This window comes from Nicotiana attenuata, chromosome 5 (assembly GCF_001879085.1).
Source record: "Nicotiana attenuata strain UT chromosome 5, NIATTr2, whole genome shotgun sequence".
NCBI classification, from domain to species: Eukaryota; Viridiplantae; Streptophyta; class Magnoliopsida; order Solanales; family Solanaceae; genus Nicotiana; species Nicotiana attenuata.
This window is the reverse complement of record NC_031993.1, coordinates 45,828,321-45,841,755: the sequence shown is the minus strand read 5'-3', so window position 1 is coordinate 45,841,755 and position 13,435 is coordinate 45,828,321. Positions and strand designations below refer to the sequence as shown.

At 34.9% G+C, this 13,435-nt stretch overlaps 2 protein-coding genes across 2 annotated transcripts; both read left to right on the top strand.

Moving 5' to 3' along the window:
- Positions 1,560 to 6,029, top strand: LOC109225754 (ras-related protein RABD2a-like). The gene is made up of 8 exons (XM_019390527.1): positions 1,560 to 1,781; positions 2,974 to 3,046; positions 4,155 to 4,202; positions 4,324 to 4,371; positions 4,867 to 4,938; positions 5,042 to 5,197; positions 5,294 to 5,397; positions 5,634 to 6,029. The coding sequence occupies exons 1-8, from the start codon at positions 1,768 to 1,770 to the stop codon at positions 5,728 to 5,730; spliced, it is 612 nt and encodes a 203-aa protein (XP_019246072.1). The 5' UTR covers positions 1,560 to 1,767; the 3' UTR covers positions 5,731 to 6,029.
- LOC109226380 (transcription factor MYB1R1-like) lies at positions 7,972 to 10,525 on the top strand. Its single transcript, XM_019391159.1, has 6 exons — positions 7,972 to 8,291; positions 8,551 to 8,762; positions 8,844 to 8,924; positions 9,003 to 9,053; positions 9,185 to 9,265; positions 10,063 to 10,525. Exons 1-6 carry the CDS (start codon positions 8,015 to 8,017, stop codon positions 10,306 to 10,308), a joined length of 948 nt encoding a protein of 315 aa, XP_019246704.1. The 5' UTR covers positions 7,972 to 8,014; the 3' UTR covers positions 10,309 to 10,525.

The window sequence follows — 13,435 nt, the reverse complement described above, 5'->3', positions numbered from 1 at the left end:
TTACTACAACACAATACCTTATTGATAATCAATTGTGTTTCTCCAAAATAGTATAATTGGCTCTTGTAGAGTCTCAATTTTTGTACTATCACATATTCATCAACATCCATATGGTGAATATCTCTTTTAAGGAGAAAGTTATACCATTATGGTCATGGTCAAAATTATATGCAAGATATGTTTCTTGCATTATTGTTGCCCTTTAATAATCACATTGCCAAAATATTTTGGCGTACAATAGGTACGTGACCAATGACTTCATGCCATAATAATGATATTATTTTCTTATATCATCTCAAATCTCCTTCTAGAGGTGAGTGTGGTATATTCACTACCACTAGCACGTTCATATTCTTCGAAGAATGAATATGTATTCATAAATCAGATGTTGTCACATTCACATCATGAATGGACCATAATCATCTGTATGTGCTTTATGAAATCTTATGTCAAATCGATGACAAACATTAACTTCATAGAGTGAAGGCTTATTTTGAGAATCCTTATTATTCTCATTACCACGATAATGACGATTATAATTTCGTCTATTACCACGTCCACATCCATTGATACTTTTATGGTAATAATTTTGTCTTTTTTCAAACTTATTACATATTGCTATCACATTCTCTTAAGGGAATGAGAATAGAGCAAATTCAATGGGACGGTTTTCAATTCTTTGCCCACAATCATACCTGAATTTGATCATGGCAAGACATAGAAATTTTACCACTTTGGGTGGTTATAATTTCTTTCAAACTCCATTAGAGTTAAAATCAAGATTTATTGTCTTTGCTTGTATTTAAAATCAAATTATAGAATGTCAAGAATCTAAAAGAGAAAAATAAAGTAAGATATTTACCTGAAATCCAGAATTTAATCATGAAAGAAGTTCATGGAACAATCGACAATCATTATGCTCAATCCCAAAGCTTCTACTCAATTGGTTAAAGTCTCGTGCTGATAACGTGTTATGAAATAATAAAAGTAGAAGAACAATATTGCAGAGAAAGAGGGAGAGAGAATTCTTATTGAATTTTGGGATGAATTACAATAGAGTAGAACCCTCTATTTATACGGAGAGGGTGACTTAGCCACCAAGCAATGAACCCTAAAATCTCTCTAAATATAGACATTCACCATAAATACAATTCTATTTATAACATATTTCAGCTTTTACAGGAAAATAATTACAGAAAACAGAAAAGGCAACCTTACTAAACATCTCTAACAAATTCAGAGATGTGTTTAGTTAAATTACGAATGATTTAGTGTTTAACGTATATATATTGACGGTGTGATAAATTTATGGATTTAAGTTACATACGCATTTTTACAATATTAATAATTTTAACCTGTGATACAAATTAGTTACAATATTTATCAGATAATTAGTTTATATTTACCAGTTAATTTACTTACAATTACCTATTAAGTGATTTGATCTAGTAAATAATTTTTGCACCGGTAAACGCATAAAATTGAAAATCAAAATTGTACGTAATACTTTTTTAAATAATGACTACTTATAAATAAAGAAAAGATGGAGAAAAGTGAGTTTCCCCAAAACTATTTTATCCCTGTCGTCGGTGTACATTTATTACCCAACCCGATAATTCGATTTCAATATCTCCGTCTAAATTCACTTCTTTCTTCTTCTTCACCTTAGCTCCATCTATTTCCGGCGACGATCCGATTTCGCCATCAGTTATCCGTCCGTTGGGTGGACCGTGTTCCCGTCGCCTTTGGATCAGTCGGCTTAAAATCATGAATCCTGAATAGTAATGCCTCCCGTTTCTTTTTTTCTCTCCTTTAATTAAATATATAGCATTTTCTTTACCTGATAAAATTATGTATTATTGTTCTTAATGCAATCCGAATTTCTCCTTGGATCGCGATAATTTTAGTAATCAACTTGTTTATTCTTAAGATATTATATATGGTCTCGCTAGATCCAGCAAATTTACTTTCTTTTGATTAAGGCAATTGGTTTTTTACTATGTGATACTCTTTCATTAGACTGTCCCAAAAAAAAAGAATCCTTTCAGTATCTACTATTTAGAAACTATTTAGCTTTAAACCCATTCAAATATATATGGCTTTTTTTAGACCACAAGTTTAACAAGTTTTTTTTTGCTCCTTTTATATTCCGTGCCTAATCAAACAACATTACATAAATTGGGATGGGAGGGGGTATCTTGTTGCTCTTTAGTTTACTAGATTGGTTCTGTGAGTTCTAAATTTTCGTTTTAATCTTTCTGTTGGTTTCTCTGGCAATTTTGATAGAATTACTTATTTATTAATTATCCTGTTCACTGAAACTGTCTCTTTGATAAAAAAGATTGAACTTTTTTCCCCAACAAAAATGGATCATGAAATGAAATGAAATGCCATTTGTCTTCTGTTCATTAAAAAAAAGTTGAAGTGATCTGGAAGCAAAATGCATGTAGAAATGGATATGTCACTAATAATTGGTGGAGTTCTGATGTTATGAGATACTGTGAGCTTTTTCAGAAGGGCCCACTTGGCAAAGAAGCATATAAGTCAAAGTACATCATAACACTTTTTTTAATGTTTTATTCTTTTTATTGTTGACCGAGAAATCCGTCCGCGGCCAACCCTAGCCAGACCGTAGCCCTCGAAACTCAGGGATAATTTGCCCACTCCTCTACCCTTCTCCACTTAAATACCAGGCTTGATTCGTATGGCACTGGGCTCGGACCTGACAATTCTTAAGTTTTTAAAACAGGGATTTGTCAAGGTTTCACTTGATCCTATGTAGGAGTACTAGTTTGCACCTCAACGTCAAAATCAAAATACCCGAAAAGTAGACTGGAAGGATATCTCTTTGTTTTTAATGTTGCTTACTACCAGTGTAATTAGCTTTTTTCTATCGATAAGTAATAGTGCCGGTTTATTATTATTTTCAACTTGAATGGTATTGCTGATTTCAATTTATCTTGTCTTCTGCAGTGATTACTTGTTTAAACTTTTATTAATAGGAGATTCTGGTGTTGGAAAGTCATGTCTTCTCCTGAGATTTGCTGTAAGTGTTTTAATCTCCCTCAGTTATTATCTTGCTTTGAGTGATTAAGGTACACAATAGAATATGGACTAAAACTAGGAAATTGCATTTTCCAATTTATACTAGTGCCATTTCCATGAGACTTTCAATTAGTGGGGATGGTCGTTGCTGAGTTAGGTTGAGCCAATAATATTTCGTGACTATTCTTTTTGTGAAGTTGCAGTTCTATTTTTATTTACTTTTAAGTTGACATGAACGGAGTTGTTCTCTTCTACATGTTTACTTATAGCATGTTTGATTTGGGAGGTAAAGAGGAAGGATGGGAGGAGATGAAATTAAAGAGATGGGTAATGATTTTGTTTGTTGGTGAGGAGGTAAAAGAGGTAGGTAAGCAAATGGTCATCCTCTGCATGCCAGCCTTTTGAACCCTTTGAAATTTGATGAGGATGAAGAAGTATAATATTTTTATCTTCATCCTAAATATACCAAAAGCTGGAAGTAAACAATGAATATTCCACCGAGCCCCTATGGCTTTGGTCTAATGGTAAGAGAGTAGATGTGATGTGTGGGTTAGGTGCACGTATCTGTTCGAGCCCTGTTTTTTACAAAAGTCTTGTATATAAGTAGAGAAGGGTAGAGGGTTGGGCCATTATCTACCATGTTTCAAAACTTGCTCCAGTAGCCCCGAGGATTTCTCTGTTATAAGAAAAAATGAATATTCCATCTAAAATTCTGTCCGTTATCCTTCCTTCCGGTTTCTATTGTGGAACCAAACTTGATGTGCCGAAATAACCGTTGGATCAGAAACTGGCCATTTAATTTACGTTCTCTTTAATGTCTGACTAATTATAAACTGTAAGAACAGTATGTTTGGGCAGTTTGGGTTGACATATTGCCAATTTGTAATATTCAGCATTTGTTTGCGGCATTGCAATTTAGTTGCTCTGCAATTCTTTTGCTTTGTGTACATTTCCAGATTTTGCTATGTCTCTGTTGACTAACTGATTTATTTTTGTATTTAGTTGCTTTTGAAGTTTGTTGTGCTTTCTGAAAGGACTGTTTTATATTTCTAGGTCCTGGTTTTTCTTGGCTAATTTATCTGAGTTTGAGTTATCATCTTTTGATGCAGGATGATTCTTATTTGGACAGTTACATCAGCACAATTGGTGTCGACTTCGTAAGGCCAATTTCATCCCACGCACTCAGAAACATATGTGTCTATTTGTTCTTTCTGACAGAGGGAAGTTTGTATAACATGGTCACTTTCTTTTTTGATATCTGTATTACTTTTCTTGCAGAAAATACGCACTGTGGAGCAAGATGGGAAGACAATGAAACTTCAAATTGTATGGGTTCGCTTGTCATCTTTTCTGTTTCCTTGGGATTTGATAATGTTTTATTCCTGTCATTACATTCTATCAGATCATGGGACACAATGTGGATTGATAGTTCAATTTTGGAAGTACTCTCTGCCTGATGATTTTTTTAAAGAAAATGCATGTTGTGTTCATAGCCTCTTGGTTCCTTTATTTTGTTATTTACTTATTAAAAAAAGGTTTTCTCATAAATAAATAAAAAGCAATGTAATCAAACATAATCTGCATTATATTTGAAATTCTATTATTCAGTGATTAGTAGTGCTGAGATTGAGCTATAGTCGACCATTAAGTGATGAACCTGACTTGCAGTTTTGTTAAGATACCATCATTGTAGATATAAGTCCTGAAATTTGAACTGTTGATGTATATAGTGCTGGTGATCCCAGTATGTGGGCATACTTTTACTGTTTTGTTATTGTTTAAGTGGATGTAAAGTCCTCTTTTCTGTCTCGTATTGGCCAGTGGGACACTGCTGGACAAGAGCGCTTCAGGACGATTACCAGTAGTTACTACCGTGGGGCACATGGCATCATTGTAGGTTTCTCTTCTCTCCTTTTTAGAACTATTAACAGGTGGATTTTGTCTTTTTGGCTCGGTAAAATAGTTCCTCCAACCACTATTTTGGTGATTCTGGCAGATAGTTTATGATGTAACTGACCAAGAAAGCTTTAACAATGTTAAGCAATGGTTGAGTGAGATTGATCGTTATGCGAGTGACAATGTAAACAAGCTTCTGGTTGGAAATAAGTGCGACCTGGCTGACAACCGTGCTGTGTCTTATGATACAGCAAAGGTGATGATTTTGCTTTCCGTTCATTTACCTTTTGAGTTCTCTGTTAAGTGCGTCATTTTCTACGTGACTGAAATAGCTTTTGGTTCACATACAAAGGCATTTGCTGATGAAATTGGTATTCCATTCATGGAGACTAGTGCAAAGAATGCCACTAATGTTGAGCAGGCGTTCATGGCAATGGCAGCTGACATAAAGAATAGGTATTTTCTGCGTCTTATTTTGGTTTATTTATTGCCTTTTAGCAGTTAGAGTGGCAGTGAAGTAAGTTTATCTGTTTCTGATTAGGCCAAACTGAGTTGATATCTCCCTAACATAATGTTGTTATTGCCATTCCGGCAGTCTAGCTTGTTTCCGGAGATATGTTCTCAAATTCTGCTGCTTCATGTGTATTTAGGTCTGTCTTTGTTTCGTTAATGATTATCATTGTCTAATACAGGATGGCAAGCCAACCAGCATCGAATAATGCAAAGCCTCCAACAGTGCAGATACGAGGTCAACCTGTTTCCCAGAAGAGTGGTTGTTGTTCTAGTTAGAATCACTTTTCAGGCCTTCTTTCTGGTTGCGTTGTGCCAGTTATATTCTTTTAATCTGCCAGTATTCTGGTGGCCTGTACAAATCATAAGGGTTGCTCCTTAGGATTTTTCTTTCCTCTTTGATATTTTTATTAACTGGGGTTCAAAGTTGCAATGTTGGTTTCTGCTGTTTTAGGCAGCTGTTTCATAAGTTGGTTTTTAAGATGGGGATAGTGAGAATTGTAATGCAGTTGTACTATGTTTCACCTTGACTATGATTCTCTTTAAATAAGTTGCTCTGCAAAAGTGTTCCTATTTTAGATTCTAAGTTTCAACCACTTGATAAACACTACTCATATTATTCTTGATAAAACATCTCTTTTTACGTAAGCTTTGTTTTTAAGTAAAAATGTCATGGGGTGCCCTATTTGGTCACCCCCATTTAACTTGTACCCACTTTTAAAAAATGTTTAACTGATACACAACTTTTGGATAACTTCAGATACCCATGCTTTTCTTTTCTCCGCTGCTGCTTTCTTCTTCTCTGTATTCATGATGTCACATGTATCCAGGAGCTTTGCTGTTCATGTGCCATGTATCCAGGAACCGTTTGGTTTCTTCTTATTCTTAGTTGCAAAATACCATTGTAGGTTGTGCTTAGGATTTTTTTTAGTTGCAAAATGGGTTTGTTAGATTTGTTGTGGTTTGACAATTTGATGATTGTGGTTTGTTCTTTTATGATATTTGAAAGTTATGTTTTAAAGTTAAGCTCACTTGGAGTAGATTTGGACGTTGAATCGTGTGTTGAATTGTTGAAAATCGAAGAACAAGTTTATGTTTTAGAACTTAAGATTCGATTTATGAAGTTGTATCGAAGAGATAGAACTACTTCAGTTCCGAGTTTTCTGAAGTTGAATTGAAGAGATAGAATGGTAAATTTCTGTAGTTTTTTGTATAATGCGGGTATAACTGCAATGGCGGTTCCAACAGTGGTGTATATGTGAAAATGCCCCTTTGTTTAAACTATTAAATTCTATTTATTTTGAGAAGCATATTTATTAAAATAAAATTTTAAAGTACTTTGGTAGTGTACCCGTGTGTACTTGTTTAAATCATTAAAGAAATTCTCTCAGTAGGATTTTTCCTAAAAAAAAATACTTTTTGCCTACAAGTTACGAAAAAAAATACACATATAAAGACATGATTTATAAATGTAAAAAGCCAAATTTGTTCTTATGTTGATTTTTGGTTTATTCAGAGACAATATGGATAAAGCTAAATACAAAATATTAGACTATTTTCTTATACATACATGAGGGATTACACTCTTTTTTCATGTTGTCTAACTTAAGTTCTAGAATAATTTTTGGAAAAGAGATACCGAACAGTTTGAAAATTTGTTAAGTTTTTTTTTTTTTTTTTTCCTTTTTGTTAATTATTTTTTATGGTGGTATTCTTAGGGATGACGCTATCCCCATTTCTTAAATTTATATCCATAATAATAATCCTGTTTCTCAATTTGTTAACAAATAATCTTTGACTTTATTTAATGCAAGTGACTCTCTCATACATGGTAAAAAACCAAAATTTACTAGTTTGCCAGCAAGGATACTAGTGAATAAACATAGGGTGAGTTGTATTTTCCTTTCATGTTCCGATCCTTTGCACCCAAGTAACACTTAAAATATCCTAATTAAGAACTCTTTGTTCCTACGGAGTCGATGATTATCCTTCCGTATAGATATTGCGTATGTTATTTTATATTTTCTTTCTTTAATTACAGGAAAAATCGAACCAAAATTACAAATATTCCTTTTATATTTTGTTTTCAAACTAGATCTCAAAAATTGGATTGCTAGATTAAAAGTAAGAAAAATATTAATTAACTTTGATAAATAAGGAGTTACTTCACCGGTATCCAATGGATTTGATTCCATATATATCCTATAGAAGATTAATTATGAATATAACTGATCCCAAAATAAAAGAGGGAAAAATTTATTATTTATGTAAAGTAGGAGTAGTATATGTAAGGAAAAATAAGTAAAGGTTAGAAATCTTTTTTGAAACTATTTAAAAGGTAAAACTTACACGGCAAAATGATTGGTAGAAGCTATAAATATGCAATCTCTTTAGTTCAATCCTATTTGTATTGCCAAGAATTCGAGAAAACCTCGTCTTATAGTAACGTACGCTTTATAGTAGAATTGAATACAACCACCACATTATATTAATTTAATTATATTATATGTTGAAGAAAAACAACATATAGACATATAGAAAAACCCTTGGGTGAGTATCTAGCATGACAAAAGATGCAAGGAAGTGCTCTCATTGTGGGCAGAATGGACACAAATCAAGAACATATAATTATAATTCAAAAGGAATCAAATTATTTGGAGTTAGGATCGACGATACGACTAATAATAATCACCATGTTGATACAAAAATGAAGATGAAGATTGGAGATCATGAATCAGCCATAAGAAGGAGCAAAAGTCTTGGTAATCTTGAAATTCATGACCACAATGCCGTCGTTGACGCTGGCTATCTTTCTGATGGGCCAAGAAATAGTAAAAAAGGTTTGTCAAATCTTCATCATCATTTCTTTATCTTATATATTTTTTATATACTAATTGGTGTCTAAGTCGAATGTAGTTCAACATCTACTATATATGTAAATGTGATTAGTGTCGCCTTGCCGAACCCTCATAAAATAGATTCTTTGTATTGTTTTCTCAATCACGAATCATGCACGTCTTTTTTTCTTGAGATTATAACTATACTATATAGGTTTGTATAAGCCAGAATTCTTATAGTTGTAATTTTATTTTCTGATAGGAACATCATGGACAGAGGAAGAGCACAGATCTTTCTTAATTGGCTTAGAAAAGCTTGGAAAAGGTGATTGGAGAGGAATTTCAAAAAGTTATGTGCCTACAAGGACTCCATCCCAGGTGGCTAGCCATGCCCAAAAGTATTTTATCAGAATCGCTTCAAATGATAAAAAGAAACGTCGGCCTAGTGTCTTTGATGTCAATCTAAGAGATTCGGTAATATTTTAATTATATTCTCCTTTTTTGCTTTCTTTTCTGTTCTATGTATTATACTGATAGGAATTTGTAAATTTGCAGAATTCACAGATTCCTTCTAAAACTTCTTCTTCTTCTTCACCTTCTATCTCAAAAAACATGGTTCCTGAAGTCCCGAAAGAGGTAAGTCTATAATCTCGATGCGACATAAAATAACATATAATTAGGTTATTAATTAAAATGGCTGTGTTTATTGGACAGGCGAGTGCCCCATTGGAGCAACTGTTCGACACTTGCCAAATTAAAGGACAGGTACGTAAATTACAGATAAACTGTAGTTCATATGGATTAAATTAAATTATTTAGAATGACTAAAATAAAGGTTATTTTTTTAATTAATACTATAAGTTAAAGTCATAGTCGTAACAATTATATATGTGCAGGCTGCTCCGTGTGCAAGGCCCCCACTTTCACCGATGACTAGACCCTTTGGAGTCCCTGACTTACGCCGCATGCCTTATTTGGTAAGAGGGGAGAATTACATACTCCATATACTTTGGACAAGAAAATTTATTTTTGTTGATTTAGGAAATGAATAGAAAAGTTGAGAGTAAGATCTTAATGTTGATATCACTAACCACAAATGAACTATTTCTAATCCTATTGTGAAAACACAATCGACGACACTTCACAAAAAACTTCTCTTATAGTATACAATAGGAAAAAAAAAAATAGAATATCAATTTGGAGTAGAAAGTGTAGACACTGAAATTTTAACAATACAAGATAAATTCTAAATTCAAGACAACTCTTGAAATTAGGAGTCTATTAGGGTTACTTGGCTGCTTCTCCACCCAAACCCTAATTCATGCCTATAAATAAGGCTACATATGTCTTTCAAAGACGATGTCAACAAATGCATATTCTCGGAATATGCATAAAGAGATCAAATATGAGATTTCCGAAATTCCATGAAGCTCTTGGAATATTCATTAAGAGATCAAAGACATGTCAAATATGTCTTGCTTAAAGTCTTACGTTCAAGAAATACAGCTAAGGCCCTCGAATCACGTAGAATAAATCGAAGGGAAGAATAAGGGATAAACAGAGTTGTAATTTGTAATGTTTATTAATAAAATTCTTTTTTTCTTTTTCTTTTGTAGTTGTTTGTGATTGCAGTTTTATTTTTCTCTGCAAACAGAAAGTAAACCCCTTCAGAAACGAAATAGATTAGATATAATAGAGCACAAACTTAAGAAATTGTAGTTCTTCGTACGACACTACTTGTCTAATATGTTATGACATTGTCTTGTGTATACAGATGGGTGTACCCAGGGGCCTTACAGCAGCCAAAGTAATAGCACCTACAGTCTCTTGGGTTCCTGTATTCAATTTCCCACCTAATCAAAGCCATCTAAATTACCGATTTGCTCCTTTTGTGGCACGGCCACCTACTACTGGTCTATTGTCACACCTACCACCGCCTCCTCAGGTTCAATCTCAACCAGGGCATTCAACTCCAGTCACAAATAACGATGGTTTAAACATCAGTATTGGAGCACTTTGAGTTTTATTTTTTAAGTCATTCTTTACAAAAGTTGGGCAATTTTTGGGTCGTTCTTTTGCCTAGCTACTTTTTGCTTTGCTTTATTTATTGAGGTAAAGAGAATAGAAGTTGATTGTTGATTTATAGTGATTGTTCTTATGTTTTCTTGTGGATTCAATAATTAGCAGTTTTGGGTGGATTTTCAGTATTATATTGAATGATGCATTTTGACATAATTAAATTATCATACAGAAATTAAATAATTGCACAAGATGTCCTGTACTGGAATTATATTTTGTTTGACTAGATGTGACCGAATCTTTCTATGCTTGATTCCTCAAGTTATAGTTGATACTAATGATTCAATTAACAGCTTAATTAAATTAACATTCCACCGTACCGAATAGTGGTAGTGGTGGCAAACTGGTTAAAAGTAAACAGTTATCTATTCATATTATTTACTAAAAAATAAGTTGGATAATAAACTTTTTAAAAACAGGTCAAATATGGATAAGAACCATATTATCCACTTAGAAAATAGATAACCAATGGATAGTTAATGGGTTTAACTTTTACATTTGTAAAGTCTCAAATTGGGGGTTCCTCAAATTTAGGAGACTAGGAATTTTCCCAAAAGTGATTATATTCAAGAAACCAAGGATAATATGGATATCCACATTATCCGCCGGTTAGCTCATTTTTTATCCGTATGGGTTAGGTCGGATAATTTATTCTTTTTTTATTATACATTTTTGACCCCCCCATATCCAACCCGATACCACCTGTTTGCCACCCCCTTCTAATTGGTATTTATCTCCAAAATATTTGGAGATACACATGCAAGGTTGCTTGTTACTAGTATAGTTATTTACTCGTAAATCGGTACAGTTGAATTTATATGTGATTTATAGACAAGTTAATTAATTAGATTCGATAATTAAATTAGATAAAAATATAATACTTAGCCTTGAGATGGAGATAAAACAGCAGAGAACGTAATTTCAGACACAGAGCTTCCGGAGGCAGTAAGAACAATACAAATAAGCAAGAAACTAAAATATTATTGAGCCTTTGATAGAATATGGTGTATGCTTGTCAGGAAATTCGTCGCGTTTACAGTGATGGTAAAGCTCACTATTTATAGTTACACCGAGGGAACAGAGTCCTAGGATCAAGCCTCTCTTAAATGACAATTATGAGGGCCATTGAAGAATGTGTAACGATAGTCAGTGAATGCCATTTTCTTTGTAACGGACCATGCACTTAATGCTATAGAATATTCTTCATTGAATGCTACCGGGTGGTAGACATTCATTTTGCCTTTATGAATATCATTCTTTCCGACGGCAAGCGGGCTCATTGCCTCCGGGCCCGGCTGTCTTTTATCTTCGGCTCCACGTCGCTTTCTCATGCGATCATAAAATATGAACATATTTCACGCTAAACAGATAGTCCCGCCTTACAGTGGCATAACTTTGTGTCATCGGGAAGTTGGTAGAAATACCTCTTTTGGCGGAAAATTCTCTGACATTCTCTGAAATGTTTCTGACGGTTGATTAGACGCACGTCTCTCCGCATTTAATGCCCGCACACGCATCACCCCACGATTTAACATCAGTTTTGCTGGTTATCGAGGTAATTATGGCCATGATTTTAGCTGCCTATTCCTTTATACGCATCAAGCTTCTTCATTTACACTTCATAATTCTCCAAACTTTCTCAAACTCTCTTTACTCGTAATTTGTCTTCAACATTTCTTTAACCTTCGTCTTCTTCATAGAAACCCTTACTTTCTATTATGATAAAAATGGCTTCTTCTTCTAGAAATCCTAGTTCCTCAAAAAACAAAGGTAAAGCTTATGATGCTGCTTCTCCTACGGTGAGCACCATCATTCCAAAAAGTCTTATCATAACTAAAGACTTCGAGGAGATGTATACTTCTGCTAACCCTCATACGTGGGCCATTGGCGTGTACCCTTCTTCCATCCGTCCTTCCAGTATTCCTGCTGTGAAGGAACTGCCATTGCCATGATTTAGACATTATCGCTTCTGATCTGGCGGAACGGGTAACTTTACCCAAGAAGGGTTTTTACGTATTTTTATATATATATCTCTTCACTTTGGGGCCGTTCTCTTTGAGTGGGGAGCTTGACTCCGTTATTATGGAGTTCTGCATCCGTTACCAGGTGTGCCTGGCACAAGTAAGTCCTTCTGTGTGGAGGACAGTTGGTTGTCTTCGGCGTCTATGCCAGGATACGGGAGAGGAGCTAACCCTATCGCGACTAATTAACTTTTACTCCCCCAAGATTTTTCGCGGGGGAATGATAAATTTTAACAAACGTGGCCACCATGCTCTACTAGCCAACATGGATGATGATAACAACCGTGGGTAGATGGAACGGTTCGTTGCAGTTGCCACCAGGGATATCATTCCAGCCGCGGCTTCATCCTTTCCAGAATTGTAGAACCGTACTTGTAAGGTCATCATTTGCCTCTTCTTTTAGTTAAATATCATCCCATGCTGTTACTGATTCCTCTTATTTCACTTGTTCCAGCAACTCGGTGGGTTCCACCAAGGGTTGAAGGTTTGGACCAGTGAGTCCAGAAGATTTTGGATGTTACTACATCCGAGACCCATATGTAGAAGGAACTGGCCCTTAAATATGGGTAGAAGGCCAAAAATCATGGTAAGTTAGATTCATCTTGTTTTTACCTTTCATATAGGGAAGTTGTTAACCTTTCTCTCTTGTTGAATTCAGGCCTACCCCAGGACTCAGTTGTCGTTCCAATGGAGGACTTTTTGGCTAGTCTGCTGACACGGCGAGGCTGTTGCAGGAAGCTATTACCCGAACAGGTGTCTTCGGGCCTGCTTCTGGTGCAAGTGCTTCTTCTCAGAGTCCCCCGTCGGAGAACAAGAAACCAAAAAGGAGACGTTCCTCCGGCCGGGGGAAAAATAAAAAGGCAAAGAATGTCGTGCCCGAGTCATCTTCGAATGTTGTGGTGATGAGCCCCGCGCCTGAGCCGGCCATAGACACCGTGGTGATCTATGATGATGGAGAAGCCAGTGAGGAGGGGGCTTCTCTACATAGAAGACGACGATCTTTCTTAGCTCAACAGAATGCTCAATCTATTAAGTTAGTTACACCAA